The following is a 27831-nucleotide window of genomic DNA, read 5'->3' on the forward strand; positions in this document are numbered from 1 at the left end:
CGTTTTTATTTGAAGCTCATATCACCTCAGAGTGGAAAGAAATAATGTTGAGAAGCTGTTGGAGACCTTTGACCATGCAGCCCCGTGCTCTCTGAAATGCTGAAGCAGCTGGAAGTCAAGAAAGCTTTTAGATTCTGGCTTCTTAAAGGTACATTGTGTAGGAATTACTCCCATCCAGCGTTGCGGTTGTATATCACAAGCAACTCAATCGTATTTTTCATGCTGCATTCACGTGAAATTGGGCAGACGGCAGACGGACGACAGCCGCTGCACGTAACGGCATAAACAAGCCTCTATGTAAACAAGTGGTCCGTCAGCACGAGGCAAAACAATACACGTGACAATATGTTGTCATGGCGATGTCGTATTGTTTTCCTGACCCACGTTTTACCGGCTTTCTCTGGACTTCTGTGACTAAAATGACATCTGGTTTGTTAGCGACGGCCGTCTGCCCGACTGCAGGTGAATGCAGCATCAGTGTAACGCTCCATTCCTCCTCACTGCGTTACCACGGTGACTTTTCACAGACGCCACCTCGACCTGAGCCGACAGCTCCGGTGTCTCCGCTGAGTTTCCGTGGTTTCCTACCGTCACGCTGCCACTGAACGTAAAAACATGGCGACACCACATGGCAGCCAGCACCGAGCTTACCGTCTCCATGGAGATATGAATGATATGAACGGCTCATTCAGAGCTGAAAGGAACACTTCAGTTTGTTGATGGGGGGGATCACTGATTAATGAAAAACATACTTTTGAACAAAATAAACGATTTTCGTGAATAGATAACAGGAAAAGTTACACAATGTCCCTTTAACAGGATTGTTCTTCCTATACAAAACAGTTTAAAAAAGTAACAGGACTGAGTTATTTTTTGTTGTTGGTGGGGTTTTTTTTAGATATGAGACACACACACACACCCTGTTTGATTTTGGTGTGTTCTTGTCTGTAAATTGTATTTCCACAGTTTAGGAGAATGAACCTTATCAGGAGCTTTGTGGTGCTCTGGCTGCTGGAGCTTATCTTTAATCACAATGGCTCTGTAAATAGTCCCTGCACTGTGTGTGTGTGTGTGTGTCAGAGGGCTGTCCACGGGAAAAGACCCAACACCTTTGTATGTAAGTCTATTTGAGTGCAAGTAGTGAGTGATATTTTCTAGTTAGCAGAGGGGAGGGAGGGAGTGCGGGAAGTGATTAGAGCTGGAAAATAGCAGGCAAGTAAAGAGAGGAAGTGATAGAGAAAAATAGAAGAGGTGGAGAGGAAGGAAGTGATGAGGGTGAGCGAGAGGGTAGAGGGAAAAGGTGAGGATTTGTACTTTTCTTTCATAGCGCATGATTAAACAATGTAGTGGAGAGAACAAATAATGAGAAACACCCTTCTCTCACACACACACACACACACACACACACACACCAAAGCGGAGCGTGCATGGAGCCAGAGTGTAGGTGTGTCTGTCTTGCTCTCAGAGCTCAATGAGCCACTCTACATTCCTGCTGAAGAGAGGCAGCGACTCCTAACGTTGTCTCAGACTGCTGGTCATGTGTGTGTTCACATGGAACTAAAATAAAACTAAAACTAAATAAAGTAAAAATAGGGTAAATGGGAGGTTGGTGATCTGAGAGTGAGACCAATAGGCCTTTTAAAGGGACATTGTGTAACTTCTCCTGTTATCTATTCACGAAAATCGATTGTTTCGTTCAAAAGTATGTTTTTCATCAGTAATCCCTCCCATCAACAAACTGAAGTGTTCCTTTCAGCTCTGAATGAGCCGTTCATATCATTCATATCTCCATGGAGACGGTAAGCTCGGTGCTGCTGCCATGTGGTGTCTCCATGTTTTTACCTTCAGTGGCAGCGTGACGGTAGGAAACCACGGAAACTCAGCGGAGACACCGGAGCTGTCGGCTCAGGTCAAGGTGGCGTCTGTGAAAAGTCACCGCGGTAACGCAGTGAGGAGGAATGGAGCGTTAAGCTGTGTTCACACCAAACGCGATGAACGCGATTTTTTCGCGCGACAAATGACAATCCGTCGCGCTATCGCTCGTGTTTTGACGCGTGACCGTTTTGTGTAAATTCGCGTCATCGCGTCCCCCCCTCCCCTCCCCTCCCCTCTACTGTCAATCCAGCTAACAGGACGGATGTAAAAAAAACTCCGCTCAGCCCCGCTCGTATCGCGGCCGTTTTACGGTACTTCAGACTGTTGCTGAGTTTGAGGACTTGCTAGCAGCTAGGGTTGTTGCCAGGATCTCCAGGCAGGACACCAACTAAAGTTACAGGCTCTTCATTTCAGCTGCAGAGTGCCTGTCCATCTGTCTCCGGTGAGTAGCAGCAGAGACAAGGACTTTGGTAGCAGTCGGTAGCAGTGTATTGTTGTGTCAGAATCTCAACGCTGATAGGCTGTCGCGTCACGGCGTCACGCGATGTCGCGTCAAAAGTTCAATATTTTCAACTCGGGCGTTGGTGCGATTTTCGCGGCATCGCGTCGCGTGTGACGCGCGTATCGCGTCGCCCGGCGCGATTTCGCATCTAATCACGTCTGTGCATTGACTTTACATGTAATCTCGACGCGCGACAACGCAGCATCGCGTTTGGTGTGAACACCCCTTTACACTGATGCTGCATTCACCTGCAGTCGGGCAGACGGCCGTCGGTAACAAACCAGATGTCATTTTAGTCACAGAAGTCGAGAGAAAGCCGGTAAAACGTGGGTCAGGACAACATCGCCATGACAACATATTGTCACGTGTATTGTTTTGCCTCGTGCTGACGGACCACTTGTTTACATAGAGGCTTGTTTATGCCGTTACGTGCAGCGGCTGTCGTCCTTCTGCCCAATTTCACGTGAATGCAGCATGAAAAATACAATTGAGTTGCTTGCGATCTACAACCACAACGCTAGATGGGAGTAATTCCTACACAATGTACCTTTAAGTGTGTGTGTGGTCTGATCATTTGAAAAATGAAGCATGGAGTTTCTTCTTTTTTTTCATTCCTCACTACACAACACCATGAGAGCAGGATTTTGACCTAGAGATGAGATTGGAGGTAGGTAAAGGCTCTAGAAATGTACATCTGTGTGTGTGTTTAGTGCACATTAACATCAGGCTGCTGGCTCGGTCCTCTGTCTCTCATCAAGCAGCCTGTCCTGTTGTAGCAGTTAGAGCCGTCTGTCAGAGTACTGATGGAGGGGGGAGCCGGCCAGCGTGTTTTGACAGCTGCTTCCTGAGGATGCTGATACTCCATGCCTCAAGATTTTAGGGTGTTTTTGGCCACGTCCACAGCGTTCTTTTTTAACATGAGTGGCTGTTAAATAGTTTCCATGCCTGTTTCCTGTCCCCTTTTGTACCTAAACACATCTCCATGCCTGACAGGGACGTACTGACTGAGCCCTGTGAATGGTTCACATCTGTGGCTCCCCTCAGAGTCTACTCTGCACTAGGCCTGAGATTTAACTGAGCATCACACCACCTGATTTAACCTTCAACGAGATGAGATCAGGATCAAAATCATTTCTACTACTCAAGAGTGAAGATCAGTACCTCATGAGTATCAAATTACATACACTGAACATGCAACTCAGGATGGTGAAGTGACATGAAATACAGTCATGAACCATTTTACAGCTGGTTTTGACAGAACCAGCAGAGCCTTTGAGTTAGGGATGGGTCATCTGATAGAAAAAAAAATCAGTCATAATCTGCATGCTGATTCCACTCTGAGTTTATTTTGAAAGTCCTCACCAGAAGTTACAATTCATATCTCTGCTGCTTGAATGAAAGTCACACCTTATCATAAGATCATCAGATTTCACACTTGAACACCTAGGAGACGTGTAGCTGAACAAGAGGCCACCACCCAGTCTTGGCTCCACACGCGATCTTAAAACCTGCTCTCCAGAGGCTGTGTGATGTGTCCATCTTTATTTACAGTCTGTGACCGTGGCAGAGGACACCAGCAGCCTGCTCACCTGCACACAGAACAAGTGAAAGTTTCTCAGTGCTGTTATTCATTCTCGTCCTCACTGCTCCACCTCAAACCTGATCTAATCAAGCAAGAGGTGCAGTTGAACGCAGCCTCTTTGAGAAAAATGTCTTCTCATCATCATCAGTGACATGTTTGAGCAGCCAGACAGCAATGTGCTCAGAGGGGATATGAATTAGTGTGTCAAGGGAAACCTGAGGGTGGGTTGTTTGTACACGTGTCTGTGTCTGGGAGCGTTTATGTGATGAGGGACAGAGCAGCAGGCACAACAGTTTGTCTCTGTATTATTCATCAACTCGTTCAGTGTGTGGATTAAACGACAGGAGTGGGTGTGGTGTGTTTCTGATTGCTGAGGTGTCACACCCATTTCATCACAATGTAAACCACATGAAGACATCCCAGTAACGTTACTGTGCCGCAGCTGTGGCGCTGGGTCGCACCACAACACTCCACACACACTTATTATCCGGCATCCATTATTCAGTGAGTGAATTAGGGGAGAGAAGATTTAGAGTTTAATTACTTTTCATTTGCATGCATCTGTTGTTGAGCGAGTTCTCTCATTTGTCTTCCAATCCCAGCCACAGAAATGAGGAAGGAAGGAAGGAAGGAAGGAAGGAAGGAAGGAAGGAAGGAAGGAAGGAAGGAAGGAAGGAAGGAAGGAAGGAAGGAAGGAAGGAAGGACAAAAAAACATTAACATAAACAGTTATTAGTGATGCACTGTTCCTAGAACATACTGGTGTGTTTTCTTATCCCTATGAAAAGCTAAGCAGCTCTAATATCAGAAACTGGAGTTCAGATATTTTCAGCACAGTTAGAAAGGAGTCCAGCAGGAGGAGGATTCGTCTGCATGTATGAATTATCAAACAGTAAACGTCTGGTTTCACCTTCTCAAGGGTTTCCTCTGGACAGAGTTCACACTTTGAGGCAGAAATCTATAGTAGGAGAAACTTCTCCACTGCATGTTGTCTCTGTGGATTAAGATGCAGCGCAGCCAGAAACTTGTTTTTTGAAACAGAAACAGCTCTCATTTTTATTTATTTAGAAAAAATAACTCAGTTACTTTATTACCACTAGTCTTACTGTTCTGTCCACCAACACAAAGCAGAAGAACATTTAAAGGAGACATATCATGCCCCTTTTTTGCAAATTAAAATAGTTCCCAGGTGTCTTAAAGACATGTCTGTGACATGCTTTGGTCAAAATCCCCCAAGGATCAAACATCACAGCTCTTTTCATCCTCTCTAAACAGCCCTGTTCAGAACGGCTGGTTTCAGTGCCTGTCCCTTTAAATGCAAATGAACCACTGTTTGCCCCGCCCCTTCTACTGGTACCAGGTAGAGGTGGGGTTATGCAAATTCGAAAACTAGTTACATCATTGTCAGACAACCGAGGGAACAGCTCGTCGACCACATGGATTTTAACCTAGGGAGCCTGAAAATTGCAGATGTACATTTTGGGGGCCGGGAGGCAAGACAAACACCCAAATATATGTTAAAGAGCCTTCAAAAAGTGACATTTTCATGATATGTCCCCTTTTAATGCAGCTTCTCTTCATGTGTCCTCTAGTACGAAGCAGACATAGTAACAAACAGTTGAAGATTTGTACATCTTTTAGACAAAGCAACATGAACACCTGAAGTTGTGTTTCTGGCTACCTGCTGAAAGCTACTCCAGTATTTTAACTGATGTTTGTAGTTCCAGTGTTCATCACTGACCACTCCTCTGTGTAGCTGTTTAATGCTCCTGTCTGTTCACCAGCTACTGTCTAACTTGGCAGGTGGTTAGCAGACAGAGTCATCAGAGGTGGCTGGAGGAGGCCTGTGGTCATTATGAGCAAAGGGAAAAGTGTGGGAGTGTGGTATAAAGAGCAACATCTGCGTCAGAAGGTTGTGCTTGATGGATGACTCAACAGAAACCAGTGAGCGGTGTTTGATTCCAGCAGCAGCAGGTGTCACCTACATTGTTATCGCTGTAATTAGAACAGATCACATCATGTGGAGGAAGCACTTACGTTATCCTAAATCACAATCCTGTCCTTAACCTCAACCTAACTAAGCCCTGTCTCTTTTAATAGTAACCATGGCAATGAATGCCACTCTTGGAGAGGCCATGACAATCAAAGCTCCAGTACACTTACTACCTGTAGGTTGCTATTTGAGGAGCTTCTCCGGGGCTGAAAGACTCAAACTGTCTCTGTAGCGCCAAGTCCAGATGATGACGTTAAAGGGATAGTTCAACATTTTGGCAAATTGGCCCATTGCCATAATTGCTATAGTCATAGCAGTAGGTTCGTTACCTTTAATTGTAGGTGTAAGCTATTTTTAGTACAGCGGAGCGCAGCAGCAGGCTGCTCAGAGCTACGCTATGGAGGCTAAGGGAATTTCTTGGTTTCCCTCATTAAACTCATCAAATACAAAATCCCAAAACTCCACAGCGCTTTTGTAGACAAGTTGTGAGCTGCACAACCACCACGCTATGAGATAATGACGGAACGATACGAAACGGAGCCGTTTTCAAGGTAAATTCATACAAAACCGCTGATGCGCGTTGCGTTCAGGGACAGTTTTTCAGCAAGCAGACTCCGTATTTACCCTGTATTTACCTCGAAAACGGCTCCGTTTCGTATCGTTCTGTCATTATCTCATAGCGTGGTGGTTGTGCAGGTCACAACTTGTCTACAAAAGCGCTGTGGAGTTTTGGGATGTTGAATTTGATGAGTTTAATGAGGGAAACCAAGAAATTCCCTTAGCCTCCGTAGCGTAGCTCTGAGCAGCCAGCTGCTGCGCTCCGCCGTACTGAAAATAGCTTATACCTACAATTAAAGGTAATGAACCTACTGCTATGACTATAGCGATTATGGCAATGGGCCAATTTGCCAAAATGTTGAACTATCCCTTTAATCCAAATTAGTGCAACTTTAAAGGTCCAGTGTGTAAAATGGGGTGGGGGGACTCAGAGATCTAGTGTTCAGATTCTAGATTGCAGCGCTCACTCACTCGCTTGCCCCTCCCATCGGCAAAGTGACGGTGGCCTCCGAGGACAAAAAAACTTGTTAACCACGACTGGGAGTATTTCAGGAGCGAAGAGGTGAAGATCTGATCTGCTCTCTGATTGGCTGGATTTTCTGTTCAGGCTGACATGGTGGCGCAAGATGGCGATACTCTCTAAAGATAGACCCTTGCTATATGTATCTATACAAAGAATAATTAAAAGGCAACAAAAACCAAACAAATGTTATTTTATAGCGATTATACACTTATACAAATATATTCATGGGTAGTATATTCAGATTTTGCCAATAATCCTTGACAATTATTACACACTGGACCTTTAAAGCAAAACAGCTGCTTGTTCTGAAGGCAGTTAAGCTGGTCAGACCAGATCATTTGTGAGTAACTATAATACTCTGCTCTACAGTATTATAGTAGAGTATAGATCATGTGATGCATCCTCTGCAGTGTGACACTCTTTATATTCTACACGCTCTGTCTTTTAATCCTTCCACAGTGGTGTATTGGTGCAGCTGTGCTCTGGACTGTGACAGATGTGTGACGTTAGATCATCTAACTTTGCTCTGTGCAGAGTCAGACATGTTAGATCTGAAAACGCCTTGTACTGAGCCTGGCGCTAAAATCACACAGGACAGTTATCTTATAGGGAGGAAGTGGTCAGACTGGCACAGCCTCTTTGGAATAATAAATGTATAACTTTGTTATTCATGTCAGTAAGTTATTCTAAAGTTTAGCAAGCATAAACCAATTTCTCACTTAAAATGAGTGTTTGTGTGTAAATGGTTCTCTGCCCTTTTATATATACTGTGTGTTCTCAGTAGGTTTCTCTACTGTAGTAGCAGGAGGAAACAGGTTTGTCACGAGACTTGGGTTGGGGTTGGGGGGGATTTTCCTGGTATTCATTTTCTCTATTCACCATTGTACTGAAGTATCTTTCCTCTCATTGGTCAAAAGTCGTGGCTTGTTGGTTGTCATTGGCTGGCATTTTTGTCTGTGTATTTCTATGGCGTGGTTTCCTGGCTCTCTCTGTGCTGGTCAGTGCTTATGTTGATGTTGTTTCTCTTGTCGGACGGCATGATGTCTCCCTGTCCCTATATGACCAAAGCTGCAGCTCATCTAACGCACCGTCTCGTCTCTCAGCTGATGTTCCTGTCTTCTGCCATGGTGACACTGACCCGGCCTCCTCCTCTCTCTTCCTATAGGCTAGCCACACTGGTATGCGCTCGTACATTTACAAGCAGAGCTCTGTGATTGGCTCGCAGGCAGAACACACTGGGATGAGGACGTATTACTTCAGCGCTGACACCCAGGAGGACATGAGCACCTGGCTGAGGGCCATGAACCAGGCCGCACTGATGCAGAATCACGGCGAAGCACTCATCAGGTGAACACACACACACACACACTGAACTAACCAAACACACACATTACAAGCATCAGTCTTCCGAAAAAGAGAAGACACTGAAGAATATGAGGGACAAGAAAGGTTGGGCAGACCGGTTTTTAATTATGTTCATTGAGCTTCTGACACACATGAATGAAGTTGATCAGTTTTGATTCTCCATATTAATCAGTAGGGTTGCAAAGGGGCGGAAAATTTCCAGTAACTTTCCGGTAAATTTCCAGAAACTTTCCATGGGAAGTTAAGCTCGGGAATTCTGGAAATATTCCAAATTGGAAACTTTCCATGGGAATTATGGGAATTTATGGGAATTATTGGAATTCATGGAAATTTATCAGAAATTGGGGGTAATTTAAACAAACTGTATCATATCCAATCATAAATGTAAATATTTTCTTTTGTCATAAGCAGACATCCATGCAAAATAATACAATTAAAAAACATGACATTTCAACAGATTTATTTGTGAGTAGAACTTCATCAAGTTTTAATTCTTGTTGCTCTGTTGCTTACATTTTTGACCGTTGGAATAAGGTGGATAGCATAGATATTCAAGTGTTCTTGCATTAAATCTGGTTGTTTTAGCCAAGATTATGCTACAATATATTTTCCCCAACTATATTTAAGTTCCCTATTAAGGACCATCCTTCAATCTTGTAAATTTCTGATTAATTCCCGTTAATTCTCATATATTCCCATTAATTCCCATGGAAAGTTTCCAACTTTGAAAATTCCCAGAATTTTGCAACCCTAATCTACAGTTATACACATTTATCTTCAGTCACAATCGCTGATCCGTGATCCATCTGTCCTTACAGCAGGTGTTAGGAATATTTTTCACTATATTGTGTTATAAATACTTGCAACCCGAACCCTGAGCCTCACAGTCCATAAAACACCATCTGGACTAAGTGGAAGTGTGACATGACACTATTGATATGATGCAGTTGTTCTGTTCTATAAACACACAGCTTCTGGAAAGCGTCGCCATTAGATTGTCCCATATGTCACTGTAAATGACACTGATTCCTGGAAAATGTCCCACTCTGCTGATTTCAGCCTGAACACATCTCCGTCAGTCCCGATGTGAAGTGTATACCGAGTGTAGTGTGTTTGTTTATGAGCACTCGCTCGCCTGCTTTTCAAAGCTCTGTTCACTCTGATGCTGTGAAATGTTGCTTTTTGAGCGAGCGGTGGCTTCCTTTATGTATTATTCATGTGTTGACGAGGGGAGGTGGCACAGATCAAATGTGGCCCGTCACTTCACTGGCAGCCTCAGACATCTGCAGCCCGGTGCTGCTTCATTTTTCATTTTATGTTTTGGAGGGGGGAAATCCCTCAAGACTGCACAGGCTGATAGTGAATGACAGGAGGAGAAGTTAACTGTTTCAAATCTCCTTTACATCTCTGCATTTTCTGGCATGTTGCAATCTTTTTCAAGAGCTTGGATACTTTAAAAACATGCAAATACAATAATGAGACATTGTTGTGCTCTAGTAGGTGTTACTAGCCATCCAAAACCAGTAGACACATTGATATTAAAAATAGAATATTAAGTAATAATTAATTACCCCATAAAGAAATATACATTATATCTACTTTTGGGTGCCAGATCAGTCTCATAAATTATACTAACTACCAATTTGTAACCTTGATTAATAAGCAAAAGGACTTCATCATTGGTTAGTTAAGTGGAAGGATTTGTTGTTCTGCAGCGTGGAGCTTGGCAAGATTCACTTGCATACTACATAGACCAGCATGCAACACAGTGAGATGCACCTTCACCCTCTAAAAAGCAGAGACAGAACAACAGAGCTCAAGTCATAAATTGAACTGCAGCGATACACACACTGGAAAAGACATCAGGGGTTCTGGACCATGCAGTTGGGTGAAGGACGCTGGAGACTGGCTCTCCTTTGTCTGTGGAACAAAACAATTCATTTGGTCTCATTCTCAGTTTTGAAAAGGCTGAGGTCCAACAATATACTGTTTTGTTTGGCCCATTTAACACAGTCAAATGTGGACAGATGAGTCACCTCACTGCTAATTAGTAAGGGCAACATATGAAAATCTGGGAACTAAATCCTTACCAAGAAATTTCTTCACAATTGTCTTTAGGAACATGCGTAGTATGATGTCTTAAAATGTTGAAATTCAACTCCCGTGGGAAACCCCCTAAAAAACTACTCAAAGTTGGGGTACCCGTAACTGGATTTTTGAACATTCCGTAATGTTAAATTTGGCCTTAAGTAACTTGTGAGGGGTCAAACTAGGGGTTTTTCATGACTCTGAGTTGATCGCAAACATTAGTTTTACACCCAAAACACTCCTTGGTGGAGAAAAAAAACAACCACACCCACTTTTCTTGTTCATCGGAACCCCCATCACCACCACCAATAGAATGTATTGCAGAGAAGCCATTCCTTAGCATTGCAGAGGTTGTGTCACTACTAAATACTCAATATAATATAACTTATATTCTATAGCCTTTTTTCTATAGGACATACACACCCTCCAGGATTTTGTGGTGTCACGATTGCAACTATTAATGCAAATTCAATCATGAATTCTTTGGCCTTGCCACTGCAACTTTTCTGCAAATTCGCTATCATAGACCGCTGTGGCTACTAGCTGTGGTCAGCTGTGGCCACAGTGTTTCCATTACGTTTTTTTGCATGTCTGTGTTTTTATTACTAGTTATTGTTTTCATATAACATTAAGTTTTATGCGGATCGGGAGCGAGAGAGAAGGAAAGACATGAGGTGCACACCAGATTTCACATACCAGTAAAAACGGAAACATAGCCTACACACAGACACACACACTTCTCACTATTGGGTACATGTACATTTAAAGGTTGCTTTCTTCTACTTTTTATTTATTGCCATGGTAAATAGGCCTAAGTATTGTTTAGTGGTAGTTGTAGTTGGTTAGCATTAAAAGTGAGGAATTTTGGAGTTAGCTAGTGCTAGACATGTTGAAGCCATTTACAACCTTCGACCATTGACAGACATACTACTTTTTACACCTTATGTGTGTTATCTCCTTTTTTTTTCAAGAACTTGAAATATGTCATGTCATTACGTTGATAACATGCATAAGAAACTTAAAAATTGTGGTAACACTTTATTTGATGCCTATCTCTATAATGCATTATTTTCATACTTATAATAGGTTATCATAATAAAAGGTATAATACAGTTATAGCACTGTATAACTATAGTTATAAACACTCATAAATGATCATAATGCTTTATAACAATAATCATAACACACTATAAAGCATTTTATCTTGACTTATAAGGTCAGGTATTAATATGTTATAACTTATTAGGAACTCGCTGACATTGCCCACATCGATAATGCATTAAAAATATAGTTATAATGTGTTATAATTGGCTTATAGTCGTGTATAACTATCATAATAAACACTCATAAATTATCATAAGGCTTTATAACAATAAGCATAACACATTATAGAGCATTATAACTCTATTGTAATACTTGACCTTAAGCCATTATAAAATGCTCTATGATGTGTTGTGCTAATTGTTATAAAGTCTTATGATCATTTATAAGTATTTATGATGGTTATACACTTTTATAAGCCAATTATAACACATTATAACTATATTTATAATGTATTATCGATGTGGGCATTGTCAGCAAGTTACTAACAATTATAACGTATTATAATACCTGACCTTATAAGTCATCATAAAATGCTTTATAGTGTGTTATGATTATTGTTATAAAGCCTTATGATAATGTATGAATGTTTATAATTATAGTTATACAATGCTATAACCACATTATAACTCATTATAAGTATGGTTATAATGCATTATAGAGATAGGCGTCAAAGTCTTACCAAAATTAGTTGGCTAGCAGTAAATAATATGGTTAGTTAGCCAACTCCTATGTGCGACTGAATCTGATGACCATCTGACCATTTTATTTTCCTAAATGCTGGCTGAGTGCTCCATTAGCTATCAAGCTAGGAAAACATGGCGTAGGCCTATTGTCATCGCAAGGATTTTTGCAGTTAGGTTTAGGCGGTGATCTACTGTACTCAATAGAATACATTAGAGATCAGCTATTCCTGTGCATGAAAGAGGTTTTCTTTAATGTCACAAAAAAACGTCTACTACTGAATACTTAATATAACTTATATTCTACCTTTTTACATTGTTGGACATTAATCTAGCACACACGTCAATCTCATGCCAAAAACCTGGGGGCCAGATCTGTCCTGAGACACTTTTATATGGCCTTCAAGAAAAATATTATGTTAATAATGGCCCACCAATATAGCATTCACATTACTCACATTACAAATCCCATAATGCACTACAACAGCTACCGTATGGTCATGACCAAGCAATAGGCCCAAGCTGGAATGAACAAGTTTGTGACACACTGCAACATCTTTTTCCATTCTTCAAAAACGACCTCTTAGAGCCTGGATGCTCGATGGAGATTGATGCTCAGTGTGTGTGCAGATTAACATGATCATGTTTGCAATCAATGTAGCACCACTGTGTATTTTTTGTACTTTTCCTATCTTCATTTCGAAAAAACTTGTTTCAGTTGTTGCTGGTATGTGAAATCTGGTGCATGTCCACTGTCTTTTCTCTCTCGCTGCTTGCTACCGGTCCGCATAATAAATGACATTTATAATAACTTTTTAAATAAATTTAGCGACACCACAAAATCCTGGAGGGTCTGTATAATGTCCTATAGAAAAAAGGGTAGAAAGTTATATTGAGTATTTAGTAGTATTATGTAACACAACCTCTGCGATGCTAAGGAATGGCTTCTCTGTAATGCATTCTATTGGTGGTGGTGATGGGGGTTCCGATGAACAAGAAAAGTGGTGTGGTTGTTTTTTTCTCCACCAAGGAGTGTTTTGGGAGTAAAACTAATGTTTGCGATCAACTCAGAGTCATGAAAAACCCCTAGTTTGACCCCTCACAAGTTACTTAAGGCCAAATTTAACATTTCGGAATGTTCAAAAACCCAGTTACGGGTACCCCAACTTTGAGTAGATTTTTAGGGGGTTTCCCACGGGAGTTGAATTTCAACATTTTAAGACATCATACTACGCATGTTCCTAAAGACAACTGTGAAGAAATTTCTTGGTAAGGATTTAGTTCCCAGATTGGTCAAATATCTGCTAAAATGCCCTTACTATAATGTACATGTAAATCGACCATCTTCAGATACGAGCTGCCGTCACCTGAAGCTGTTTAATTCATTTCAATTTATTATTTCAGTTTAGTGCATGCTTCATTGGAATTCAGAGACCGGACTACTTTTTGTACTTCTTGTACACACGGGGCTTCATTAATGCTTTTTAAATCTAGCTGTGTTTACAGGGTTTTGCTCATCGTCTGCCTTGGATTTTTGTCCTTAAAGTTGGCAGTAAGACTCAAAGTTTCCCTTTGAAAGGTGACAGTCATCTAGTTTAAATTCAGTCCAGCGCATTGGAACAAAGACTAAGACCCCTGAAATGGTGGAACATGGTGTCCATGGGAAATCAGATCAGATCAAATGAAACAGAACTGGTGCTTACTGAAAATAAAAGCCGCTGAGATCTTTTAAGAAGTTTGAGCTGTCGGTGTAGCTGCTGTGGCTGATTTTTTTCCACTTCTCTCAGGAACTGAAGTCTCACAGTGTAAGAGAAAGTTACTAAAAAGTTTAAAGCCAGTATTTATCCAGGCTTTTCAAATCCTCTCCTCTCTCCACAGACCATCTGACAAGTTGGAGAAGTTGAGCATGATGCAACAGGCTGTCCCACAGACAAACCACGTGAACCACTACAGGACCAAGACTACCGACTCTGACGGCCCCCGACCAATCGTCCACGAGGTTCTCCTGGAGCCCATATGCCGCGACGCCAAGGACCGCTCCAGCTTCCACAAAGACTCTCCAGTCACCAACATGTTGGAACACCCCCTGGGATGCACCGGCCTGGAAATGGACACGCACACCTCGCTCCCCTCCAACCCCACGCCCTCTGCCCTCCCGCAGTCGGACCACGTGTCGGCCTCGGCGCCGGTGTCCAGGGTGCCGTCCAGGGCGCCGTCGCGAGCCGCCTCGACGCTGCCCTCCAGCGTTTGCACGCGGAACGGCCTCGTCTCCACGCCCAGCCCCATTCTGGAGCCCAACGGGATCGCTGCCGGTACGTACCAGAGGGCCCCGGAGACCCCCCCCTCGGACCCACACAAGCAGGTGAAGAGGAGAAGCACGCTGGAGCAAGTGGAGCAGTGGGTCCAAGTGCAGAAGATTGAGCACAAAGGGTAGGTCACTGTTGTATGACAAGCTTCATTCTGCGTGTTGATGCACACTAAAAGGGGCCAACTACTTTTTGGGTTATTTCAACCCTGACAATTGGGTTATTCTTCTTGACCCAACTTTTGGGTTAAGTGTTTGACCCGAAGATTAGGTTATATTGTCTACAATGTTGGGTTAATTTAACCCAATATTTGCTAATAAACCCAATATTAAAATGCAAAGTACCCGCAGTGGGATTTGATACTTGAATTCTTTGGTTACTGATGGACATGCTCTACACCCTGAACCACTGCCCCTCCAATGGTGACCTCGGGTTACTATTCAATTTACCTTATTTCAGTAAATAAAACGTTGTCTTACATCATATTTATCATTACATAAAGTGGTTAGTGCTGCCTGCACTAATGGTTTGAGCTGGTGCTGCTCTTTGTGATGATGATCTGGACTGATCACTGGAGACTCCTGTAACACCCTTGAATGAACCTCAGATTCAGGAGCACAAGAAAGAACCAAAGAAACACTACAATAGTTAGTGAAGATAACGCCTTTACTTGTCCAGCCCAAGTCATACACAGTTAGGCAGGCAGGAAAGACAGCCAAGTCCAGTTAGGGGAAAAAACACAAAAAACAATGTCCAAGAATACAGGCAAAGTAAAAAAAAAACAAAAAAAAAAAACAGACAGGCAAACACTGGACGTGTGATTATTCATATTATAAATGTTTTTATTACCCAGAAAATGGGTTACTCTTTGAAAAATAACTCTGAATTTTAACCCAACACAAGCAACCCAGAAATTGGGTTGAAGAAATAACCCAAGAGTTTTTAGTGTTTAACCCAGAAAATGGGTTACTCTTTGAAAAATAAACCAGAAATGGTATATCACCCAAAAAATCAAAGAATTAGGTTAGAATATTAGCTCTATAACCTAGAAAATATGTCACTCATTGGAAAATAACCCATACTTTTAACCCAACACAAGTAACCCAGAAACTGGGTTAAAGAAAAAACCCAGGAGTTTTAGTGTGTGTGTAAACATCCTAACATGTCACCATCCCACCATCCAGAGACAACACCCTCCCACGTCGCACACCACCTACCCAGCACAAGTTCACCTCTGCGGATGCATATCAAACGCTGCCAAAGACCCCTCGGCACAGCCCACCCCCCGGCCGACTGGGTGAGTACAAGTACGCCCAGGACCGCCTGAGCCACTTCCGCCTGACCCCGGAGCAGGGCGGCCCCGGGGCCCACACCGTGTGGCAGCTGTACGAGTGGCAGCAACGCCACCAGTTCCGTCACGGCAGCCCCACGGCACCGCTCTACACGCCGGCCCCGGACTACCCCTTTGGCCCCCGCCCACCATCCACCGTGCCTCCCTCCTCCTCGGCGCCCAGGTCCGAGGGGCCCCCCCGCTGTGTGTCGGTGCCGCCGTCGGCTGCGGACATCCCTCCGCCGGGGCCCCCGCCAGGGAGCAGTCGAACTCTGTCACCCACTCGCAGGCCACACACGCCAGCTGGACGGGTAACAGTCAGACCGATTGGTGACCGGTCAGTGATGGACATCCCCTTCACCGTGTCCCCACGGAGGACCAAGTCGCAGCTGTTCAAGGTAAAATCTCACTGTTCTCATCTCATCTTATCCAAACAGCAAGATACTGAAATAAAACCACCTGGGTAAGACAGACATTTAGGTGATGATGTGCAAGTAAACAACAAAGTCAGGTTTATGGGTTTCACACATACAAAAACTCAGTTACCAACACCAGAGTCCCTCTGGGCACAGCAGTGACTCTATATTGTGCTTTAGGAAAGTGCAGCACACATTTAATTCAAGCAAATCACACAGTTCTCAATCAAGGGATTTAAAATGAAATGTTGATGTTAAAGGGATAGTTCAGCTTTTTGATTAAATCTTCCAGGGAAACTGTGGAGTCAATCATTTTAGTGAATGTCTGCATGCATTTTTTTTTAAAGGGATAGTTCAGCTTTTTTGAAGTGGGGTTGTATGAGCTACAAATACCCATTAAGTACACTATATGCAGTAGAAAGGTCCGCCTCTCAGTGGTTTGAATCAGCGGTGTGTGGAAGAGGCGGAGTGATACAGCACGTCGCGGAGCCTGCCTGTGTGGAGGAGTACCGAGGAATACCGAGTGACTTAGTTCCAGACAAACAAACTTTTTTCCGACCGATTTTTACTTTAGATGGTACTCAATGCTACTGTATTATTTTCAGATGGGACTCGTAGGCAGTGAAAATCCGCTGATTAATTGTCCCTCATTGACAACAGTGTGTGCCTGTGTCTTGGTGAAGCGCGATGTGCTGGTGTTTCTCAGGGGGCAGAGACCTTTCTACTGCATCGAGTGTACTTAATGGGCATTTGTAGCTCATACAACCCCACTTCAAAAAAGTTGAACTATCCCTTTAAAAAACCAGTGTGCAGTCATTCACCAAAATGATTTACTCAGTTTTCCTGGAATATTTAATCAAATAAACCTGAGCAGGAAATTGAAAGGGAAACACAAAGGCTAACCTCTGAGGAGCAGATACTGTAGTTGTTAGACACATTACATGGTTGAGATGAGTTCTGTTGTCAGTGCCTTCTTTTACAAGGATTGTGTGAAATTATTACCATGTTGTTGTTGTTTGTGCTCCTCAGGAGATTATACCGTTAACATTTTTTACCCACTGTCAAGTGTAAAATGTCAAATAGAATAATTTTTCGTGTAGAAACACGTCAGTAACTCTGACAGTGTGGGGGAGATATCGGAGCTTTGCTCCACTGAACAGAGTAATTGTGTTGGTGCCTCAGGGCACAGTGGCAAATGTATCCTGAAGGCATCAAGCCTGTTAAATAATCTCTGCTTTATCAACTATTAGTGAGAATAATCTGTGATCTGTATGTATTTGTCACATTTTCAGAAACTCGTGCAAGCAGAGATCCATATACTGTATTGTTTTTTAAACACACAAATATGCAGATTTCCACTTTCTCACCCACAACCATGAGTAACTGCATTTTACCCAGAGATGACAAACAACCGGTGTTTTATTACCAAGGTCATGTACAGCATTGTAGCCTCTGGTTATATGGAGCTGAGCTCACCATGTTATGTTCTGATAGAGTCTTCACTGGTAATATTAGTCTGAACAGTGTGACTGAGCTGAACTGGACTTTTCTAGATGGGTGACATATTAAAAGGAAAACTAAGCAAGCGGAGAAACAAAAAAAGAGGGAATACCTTCTGGAGCAGTAGAGCTCAGACTTGGTGGGTCAGTACCAAGGAGCATTGAAGCTGTCCTGGCAGCTGGAGACACACTGTGGTGTCACCTACTGCATCTACACAATTTACATTCTAAATGAATGAATGAATGAATGAATTAGTCTCCAAGCAGTGCCTATGAAACATCTTGTCTCTGTGTTGTCAGGCTGCTACTATTGAGAGACGCTCGATGCCTCCCTCTGGCTACATGACGCACACTGTCAGTGCGCCCAGTCTTCATGGCAAAACGGTATGTTGTAAAAATATATACAATAGAAATATATATTGTAAGTATTAACATTTACAAACCTTATGTAGATATACATATATTTACATGGTTTTACTGAAAGGAGAAAGTTAAAGTTATGCTACATAACTGACGTTAGCATCAACAGTTGTGAACCAGTCTCGCTGAGAGCTTGAGCCATGGTTCTTTAGGGGAAGTGACCAGATGGTCCAATAAGGCCTTGACTGGCTGGATAACATGATAATGTAAGTAAGCAAGAAAACACTCTCATACAGAATACTTCCACTGCTGGAGACTTTTGCTGCATAAAGGAATCAAAAATAGAAAATACTTTGCACATCAATTTGATTGACAGCTTGAGGCGAGGGACATGTAGATCCTCAAAAGTGCCGAATATAGAGACTCCCGCACACTGTATTGCACAGAAAAAATGTTTTAATGGTGGCAACGTTTCAGTGCTGTGACCTTCTTCAGGCAAACAGTTGCTGCATGGCACGCCTGCTCCCAATCATAGGGATTGTGCAAAAAAACATATTTTATGTAGAAATAATATACAAGCAAAAGATTATATAGAAGTACAAGATATTAGATAAGTAAGTGAATATGTCAGGAGCACTGCATATAGTCATACAGATTCATACAGTACATATCTGGATATATAGACAAGAAAAATATGCACGCAGGAAAATATATACAAACATCCTAGAAAATGAATCCCATGATAAAGGCAGAACACTCGCCTGAAGAAGATCACAGCACCGAAATGTTGCCAACATTTAAACATTTTTTTCTGTACAAGACTCTCTAGACCAGGGATGTCAAACATATGGCCCGCGGGCCAAAACTGGCCCGCCAGATGGTCCAGTCCGGCCCGTCGGATGAATTTGCCAAGTGTGAAAATCACATAGAAGCCAGAAGAGACATAATATTGTTGAAATGTCTGTATTTTTCTCAATAAATTTCAGGTTGTTCATAACATGTTTTGTAAAACAGAGGCTTCATTTGCACTAAAACAAAGGGAATATTTAGAGCTCTCATTATTTATAGGTTATTATGCTATTATTTCACTGGTCTGGCCCACTTGAGAGCACATTGCGCTCTATGTGGCCCCTGAACTAAAATGAGTTTGACACCCCTGCTCTAGACTGGCAGCTAACAGCTGTTAATGCTAATGCTGGCTATGTAGCATAATAGCAAAACTTATAAAGGACTCATTTGCTATGTTTATCACTAACTGGAAACTGCAACTGTAGTGTTTAAGCCTTTAGAGTTAATAGGTTTATAAGAACTGATCACAGTCTCAGCATTGGTCAGCACTTAAGACCTCAGTGAGCAGATGTGCCTGCATTCTTTACTACCAGTAAAATGTGACCTGATGGTGAGGAACTTTACCCAGCGGCCTGTTGTTGCTGTGTGTGTCCCTTTAGCCTCGACACGACACCATTAATCCTCCTTAATTTAGCTGCTTGCCCAAATGAACCGTTACAGCCAGTCACATTACAACTGGCTGCTGGTATTGTGAAGAAAAAGCTAGTAATTTAAAACGAGACAGGTTTCACTGAAGCCTTAGTGTGGTCGCTGTGGAGATCTGTCAGCTTCAATGTCCTGTGGTGCCTGACAGCCCGAGGAGCTCACTCTGCTCCTCATTCAGCTGCGCCGGCACCAGGCCAAGATGGCCTCGGCACGCCACCACACATTAACCCAGCTCCAGCAGCTCAACGGTCCCAAAGAACCCCTCCACCACAACCACCTCCTCACCACCGCCACCACCTGTAGCACCAGCCCCCTCCTCAGCTCCGGCCCCTCTCCTGTGTCCCACCTCGGACATGTTGGCCTCTCAGCTCCCATAGGCCCTTGCAACACCCAGGTGGGGGCCCCTGCAATAAGCCTGCCTGCCTGCCTGCCTCTAATTTTTACCAGGGGCTGGAAGAGGTTGCCATTAAACACACTGCAGGGCTGCTCAGATCAGATCAGCCACAATCTCTTCTCCTAAACTAATGAATTTGTCATCAGTTTCTGTGGAGCACTCTAGCTGTTTTTTTTGAGGATTCATCCATCTCTCATTCTGTCTGTCCAACACTGGTCCAGAGTGGAATGTCACAGCACCTATTCTGAAGGCTTCCATCAATCAATCAATCAATCAATCAATCAATCAATCAATCAATCAATCAATCAATCAATACGTTTATTTGTCCCCAAAGGGGCGATTAATTTGCAAAAGCAGGAGCACACGAGACAAAATATACAAAACACATAAAATAATTACAATAGTCACAACTATTTTATAGATAGCAATACAGACCCAAGCTCAGTTAGGAGGGAAGGCTGTTTCACCCCGACTACCTTTTCCTCATGGCATTTCAAAGAAGAACAGCGGAAGGTACAAAGGAGTGTTTATATCTGTTTGTCTTTGCAAATGGGAGTCTAAGGAGTGAACCTGATGGTAAGAACTGAAACTGTTTATGTAAGAGATGAGAGCAGTCGGACAAGATGGAGCTAGCTTTCTTAATCAGCTGTTTGTTGTAGAGTTCTTGTAAAGGTTGTTGTGCAGACCCGATGATTTTACTGCTGACACTGACAACCTTATTAAGTAGGTTTCTGTCTTTAACTTTCAGAGATTGAAACCAACAAATGGAGAATGTAATAATAGATTCAATAAAAGAACGGTAAAACTGAAGAATAATCACTCTTTATTCTTATTGGATAAATTCAAATTGACATGAATTACACCACAATCTCCCATGTGATTAGATCTTTGCAGTTTATTACAGACGGTGTTTGAAAACATGGGTTAACTCAACTGACTTCAAATGGGGTCGCCTGAAATGTCTAATCATTAAAAAAAAAAATACTGATAAAAATATTTTTTTAACTAATTATTATTATTTTTAAAAGTATGATTAAAAACACAAAACACAATCTTAAAAAACTGTATTCTATACTTTCACTTTCTCGAATATAAATCGGGTTTAAATGCAGCATATAAAAATATCTTGATTGACCTAGTCACGTGATCACAGGGTTGCCAGAAATTTGTGGGTAAAAAGCCAAAAAAGGTTGGGTACCTCAACCGTTAACTATCACACAGCCTCTAATGAGTGAGGATTCACTACACACCAGTGATGATGCTGACTTGCTCACATCATGTGAAAGTGGATTTTTGGATTAACATGAACTTTTCTGTGATGGATCCTTATGATGTTTCACCTCCTGGCATTTCCTCTAGTGTCACTGCCAGGTACTGAAGATGCTGCATGGTCCCCATACATATACTATTAAATAACATGTTCTCCTCCTTAACTAACTTGTTTGTGCGTCACAATGCACCTGCAGCATCTCTTGTTGTCACACATGTGGTCAGCTCTTAGAACAGCTGGGAACATTCCCAAGACACGCTGAGACACCCTTCAGACCTGATCACTCAGACCACAGTGGGACATGGTCCGGGTCACACATGTCCACATGCCTGTAGTGGTGTGAAGGTAAATGCATCCTGATCACAGTGAAGGAGCAGCTCCTCCTGTCTGATGGTTGTGCTGTGAGCAGTGGAATCATTGGCTCCACCTCTTCACTTTTAATTTTTCTGAAAACATAATGTCATCATTAAGATGTTCTAATCACACAGAGATTTAATGCAGATTCACTTTCAAATTCCTTATTACAGTTTTTCACAATTACTGAAATACATTTCTCGAAAGCCTCTATGCTTTCCTCAGAGCTTAAACACAAAACTCAATAATCACACTTTCACCAAACCTCTGACTCTTCTTGCAAAACCAAACACACACCTCAAAAAAGTTTTATTTGACTCTGTTGTCATATCATACACAAATGCACAAGTGTCAAAAAACCCCCACCACTGATCATTCATTACACACCACATAGAAAACTGAAAAACACAGTGTTCAGAGTATGTAGCTCCAGAAAATGTTATTTATATGAAAAAAAGTAACAGTTGTAGTCTGGCCCCCCTACTAAAACCTGAGACAAATTAGAATTACATTCTAAATGTGGCCCATGTGGCCCCTACAGTTACAGTACTGTGCAAAAGTTTTAGGCACTTCAGATGTTTAGATTCTTATCTATTATGCGGCACCATTTGAGAGGCCTTTGATCAGTCAGCATGACAATGACCCAAACATTACAGCCAGTGTCAAAAATAACTATTTTAACTGACAAGAAGAAGACTGAGTCCTGCAACAGATAGTGACAATGACACAGTCCATCACAGTTTCTTCCTCCTCCTCTACCTCTCAGATCATTCTCCTCCGTTGTTTCTTTCAAACTTCATCGACCTGTGACGTCTGACCTGGTTCATGTTGGTTTCATCCCTTCATCAGCTTGTTACTTTTGAGTGATGACACCTCATATAGAATTGTTTTTAACTTGTACAACCTGTGTGTTTCCCGTTGTGAAAGAGAGCAGCACAGTGCGCAGTGTGTTTTAGAGTACTGCAAAAAAAAGCTGATTTGAGATCTGTAACTTGTAGACTCTGGCTTATTGCCACTGAGGATTTGGTTCAGACAATGGAATTTAGTGTTTTAGCCATTCAGAAAAGCTGTAAGCAGACTTAACTGAACAAAGGTTTCCTAACATAGCAGCACTACTTCATGATACTCACCTCTCCCCCATCCACATCCAGATTTAGACCCAAACTTGTAACCACTTGATTCTGATCCTGTATATAGAAAAAACAACAGTCTAAAGTACTGCTGGAAAAAGAAAAGAACCTACTAGAATAAAGCAGCTGCATCAACACCTGGTCCCAGTATATTAGTGGCAACCTCTATCAGAAAGCTCCTGTGCTTTCCTGTGGCGTCAGGCATGGTCGATCCGTCATAGCAGCTTCCACCTCCTTTCCATGTGGTGTTATTTGGCTGGTCGGTCTCCATATCCTGCTTCTGGTGACACTGTCCATAACATGTTGTGCTGCTGACTCCTCAACATCCACAAAGCCATCCCATGCTTTGGCTAACCGTCTGGCTGTGGATGTGACGGGCCAGTGTGGTCCACAGTCTCTCATATCTGGTCATATACTTGTTTGTTAGTGGTTGAGTGATGTGAGCTGAATTCCCGGCTGAATTCAGTGACGTGTCAGGATCTGCTGCTGTGTGCCGGTGTTTCTGTGTGTGTCGCAGTAGGACCTAAGCATCTACCAACGTCAATGAAATGCCTGATTTGTGAGTGTCGTGGTGCATGTAGTCACAGACAGTTAACACGTCATTACTGGTTACACAAAGCTAACTACATCTGCTGGATACCTCGTCCCTGAAGCTGCTGTATAGACTCACATGTCTGATTCATCCGAGTGCGCTCACATGTTGACGCTGCTTTCACCCTCCAGGCTGATGACACCTACATGCAGCTGAAGAAGGACTTGGAGTATTTGGACCTGAAGGTGAGAGTTAGAGACGTACAGAATCGAAACGATCAACTGATTCCTGTTCTGTTTCTTTCAATTCTTTTGCTTCAGGTGACATGTTTTCCTTCTGCTGTGCCTTTTCTGTAACACTCTGACACATGTTGAACTGTTGACCCAACGTATTAGCGTGTTTTGCGGCTACAAAATGTGTGGGGACCAAAAAAGGAATGCCCGCCTTCTTGCAGTGATCTTCTAACTCTTGAACTTGTTTGAGAAGCATCTCACAGCAGCAGCCACCGTGTTGTGACCGCGGCTCTGTGTCTCTGTGATTTTTAACTCCCAGATCAGAGCTCTAGAGCCCCTGATCCTCGCAGTTCACAGTTTACTACTGCACTGCACTGCTGGGCCACTCAGGCCTCTAATGAACGTAAGCTGTGTGTGTGTCTGCGTTGTATGTATGTGTGTGTGTGTGTGTGTGTGTGTGTGTGTGTATGTATGCAGGTTATGTACTGCGAATCGTAGTGTGTCTGTGATTGTGTGTGCAGTGTTTCCCCTAGAATTAGTTTCAGGCCCGTTTCAAAAACCCTAAACAGGCGCATGGGACGGCATGTTGGCGCAGTCGGACACACACACACACATTCTTGTAATGCTATCTTTGTGAGGACACTCATTTACATAATGTATTCCCAAGCCCCTTACCCTAACCTTAACCATCCAAAACAAATGCCTAACCTTGACCATTACTCTTAACCTAAATTAAACTTAATTATAACCTAAAGTCTTAACCCAAGTCTTAACCCTCAAACAGCCCTTGGAAAAAGTGAGGACCGGCCAAAATGTCCTCACTTCACAAAAATGTCCTCACTCTGTTGGTTAAAAACTCTTTCCGGACCTCACAACGTAGTATGTACAAGAACACACACACACACACACACACACACACACACACACACACACACACACACACACACACACGCACTCTCTTAAGGAGAGGCTTAAAAGAAGGCTTAAAAAATCCCAGGTCATGTCTGTTCTGATGATACAAGTCAGTGGTCCTGAAATGTGTGTATCTCTTCTTTAATACACATTTTTTCGACGGCGCCGTAGTTAGCTTGCTACAAACCTTCAACATCCCATAAAATGCTCACACACTCGCAGTGTTACTAGGCAACGAAGTAGGTAAACTCGGGTTGCAGAACAGCGCTGCACAGAGGCTCCCAAATGGAAATGATTAGTGATTTCTAAATTAATGGATACGTCGCTTATTTTTGGCATATTCATTTTATTTTATTTATTTTTTGGCCTGGCGGGGGCTCTCGTTGGCCTGCCGGACAATTATAGGAGAAACACTGTGTGTGTGTGTGTGTGTGTGTGTGTGCACATTTTACCCTTGTGCATGTTTCTCCAGAGTCTAGAACAGAGAGGCATCGTGTGTAGTCTGTATGTGAGTGTGTGTTTCCATGTTGTAGAGTGTGACCTGTGTGACCTAGACAGACCATCCCATCGCTTACAGCACCGCAATCACAGCTTGGCATCAACTACCCCCCCCCCCCCCTTGTCTGTGTCCGCCATGTTGCGATGTTGACGATGCTGTGGATTAGTGGGCATGGGATGGCTCGGCAGTGCATGTGTTGTGGCTGTGGCTGTGGCCCGGTGGTTGAAAAGCCAGCTGCTTCTACCATCGTCTCTGAAATGCTGCACCTCCTTCACAATAACACAGGGCTCTACTGTGTCTCCTTTTTTTTTTACTTATTGCTCCATGAAGGAGTGCAAATTTCCACACACGAGAAAAATCGTTGATTTTGCACACCTGCATTTTCATTTTTCTCTTCAGGAGGTTATTCTAGCACTGTAGAACCCTGTCAGTGAGTCAGCACCTGAACTCAGCGTGACTGCAGCAACGATTTTCCCATTCAGAAAAAACAAAACAAAAAACTGCTACTTTTTTGCATGGAAGCAGCATTTTGTACAGATGTTCTATTGAGAAGTCATTTTGTGCAGGGCTTCAAAATGTCCATAGCCATTGTGCTCTCCATGGCACGAGCTGATTTTGTTTTGCCAAAACTCACTCATGTGGTCACGTACACGAGGCTAAGAGTGCGTAACCGTGTCACACATAGTCTGTCTCAGCCTCGGCCTCGTGATAGTTAGCAGTTCGTCTTTGTGTTCCTGTATTTCCTTTGTTTCAGCCGTAATGTACCGTGGAGTAGGACACGTAGTCTGATGATGCAGCTAACACCTGGAAATGTTTTTTTTTCTCCAACTTCCAGGTTGCTGGAAGTCAGACACTCAAGGAGTTGGGGAAACCTGTCAAAGTCGCAGAAAGTGATGTGGATGTAAGTAAGAAACATGAAGCCAGTATGAAAACAACAAATCTGCAACTGCAGTTCCTCTAACGACCACCTGATGGCCTCAGATAAATCCCCACAGTAGAAATTGTCTAATAATTATGTCCATCTATTTACAGTCTATGATACAAGCTTAATAGTCCTCAACCCAGCTCTATTTAACCAGCTGTCCCAGTCCAGTCCAGTGTTATTCAGATGTTTATTTTGGGATGTCTCAAGTACATTTTACCACAATCAATTCAGACAAGGCTCTGGGCAGAGAGAGATTTGCAATAGCACAGCCACTAACGCTGTGTCACTGCTAGTTACAAGCTAACAAACTACACAGACAAATAATAGATGCTTATAATAATGATGATAACAATAATAATAATGACAATCTTTATTTATATAACATTTTTCTAACAAAAGAAAAAACGATAAATCATGTGTATAAAAACAGCTTTAAAAATAATCAGTTTAGTTCTATCTGTTCTAAAACATACCATGTCCATACGGAGCATGTTTGAGAAACTGAAACAGAGTGATGTGGAGTCCAGAAGCAGAGTTTTTAAAATTTAAAATAATGTCAATGTTTTTACATTAATAGATGCTGCTAACTAGGGACTGATCCACTTCTCAGTGACAAAGTGTAGATGTGTTTTACACCTTTTTATGTGCGGATACTGTGTTCAGCTCAGTAATAACCATGTCTTAGGATTTCCACAACACAGGACTGGAAATGACTTTTAAGCTGCTGAGCTAAGAAGAGCTCTGTTTTGTTCCTCTGCAGACAAGCTACCATAAAATTCTGGTTAGTTTTGTGGAGCGGCGCTGCCTGCTGTGGTTCATTTGGGAAACAATTGAGGGTAATCAAGGCTAAACATAATATAAATCTTATGATAAAAGTGTTGGGAGAATTGAGATGAGCTTTAAGTCTCGGTTTCGAAGGGAGAAAAACAGCACACAGACAGAATGTGTGTGTGTGTGTGTGTTGCTGCCACAGCTCGTTCAGCCTGATAATCCAAACAACTCCCCTGCAGCTTCTCAAACTGTCTTACAAAAGTGTGTCTCAGACTAAGCTTCATAAACAACTGTTAAAACAATTTATGAGCGCCTTGTCTGCGATGAATATTTGATTAGATCCAACAACAACATCACCGTGGAGACGACAGCAGAGTGAATAATTTATCTGATGAAATATTCAAACCAGCACGGACAGAAAAACTTTCTGCGGCTTTGTTCACGCCAAACGGTTCTGTCACAATTTTGCTCCACGACGACTGAATGTTGTGTTGTTTCACCGGAGGATGATGGTGATCCAGCCTTCGCCTTGAAGTTTGCTGGATTTAATCTGGGATTAATTAACAGGGCTCAGAGCCTCCTTGACTCTGTAATTGAACGTGTCAGGTGGGTCACACCCACTTTGGCTCACTCACAGCAATTACACCCGGATGAAGTCCTGGGGAGCCGGGGAGTCATGAATATTAAGTGTTGCAAACTCAAACACTAAAAGAAGAAGAGATGTGTAAACACATTTAGACATGTCGCTATACAGCTCGCACAGTTGCACACCTTACAGGGCCGTTGCTAGGAATTCTGGGCCCCCTGAAAAAATACTGAAGTGGGCCCCCACCCCCTGACTTTTCATCGCCACTTTTTTTGATTGACTGTTTATAAGAGGAATTAAGTAAAAACGCTTTTTGTATGGGCCCTACTGGGGTGTGGGCCCCTAGAATTGTCATCACTTTTCTCCCCTCTGCAACAGCCCTGACACCTTAAAGGGATAGTTCACCCAAAATTGAAATTTCAGAGTCCTGTGTGCCTTCTCTGAGTTACAGGGGGTCTCGGCGTAGCAGTGCATGTCCATATAACAGTTGCAAATGGATATCAACTGTCTTCGTAACAAAAGGACACACCAAAAAACATCCTAATACCTCC

General features: G+C 42.7%; 1 protein-coding gene across 18 annotated transcripts in view; it reads left to right on the plus strand.

Moving 5' to 3' along the window:
• LOC146985434 (pleckstrin homology domain-containing family A member 7-like) overlaps positions 1 to 27831 on the plus strand; it is a 195957-nt gene that overhangs the window by 150154 nt on the left and 17972 nt on the right. For 7 of the 18 annotated variants that reach the window (XM_085778396.1, XM_085778394.1, XM_085778395.1 and 4 more), the window contains 6 exons: positions 8198 to 8379; positions 14148 to 14699; positions 15760 to 16303; positions 18121 to 18204; positions 23546 to 23599; positions 25834 to 25899. In XM_085778396.1, the coding sequence (XP_085634522.1) occupies positions 8198 to 8379; positions 14148 to 14699; positions 15760 to 16303; positions 18121 to 18204; positions 23546 to 23599; positions 25834 to 25899 (1482 nt within the window). Of the gene's footprint in view, positions 1 to 8197; positions 8380 to 14147; positions 14700 to 15759; positions 16304 to 18120; positions 18205 to 19822; positions 20069 to 23545; positions 23600 to 25833; positions 25900 to 27831 lie in introns of all 18 variants that reach the window. The other 11 variants (XM_085778390.1, XM_085778388.1, XM_085778389.1 and 8 more) reach the window with 3 other exon arrangements.

Source organism: Trachurus japonicus, chromosome 6 (genome assembly GCF_045865225.1).
Source record: "Trachurus japonicus isolate A0001 chromosome 6, Traja_1.0".
Taxonomy (NCBI): domain Eukaryota; kingdom Metazoa; phylum Chordata; class Actinopteri; order Carangiformes; family Carangidae; genus Trachurus; species Trachurus japonicus.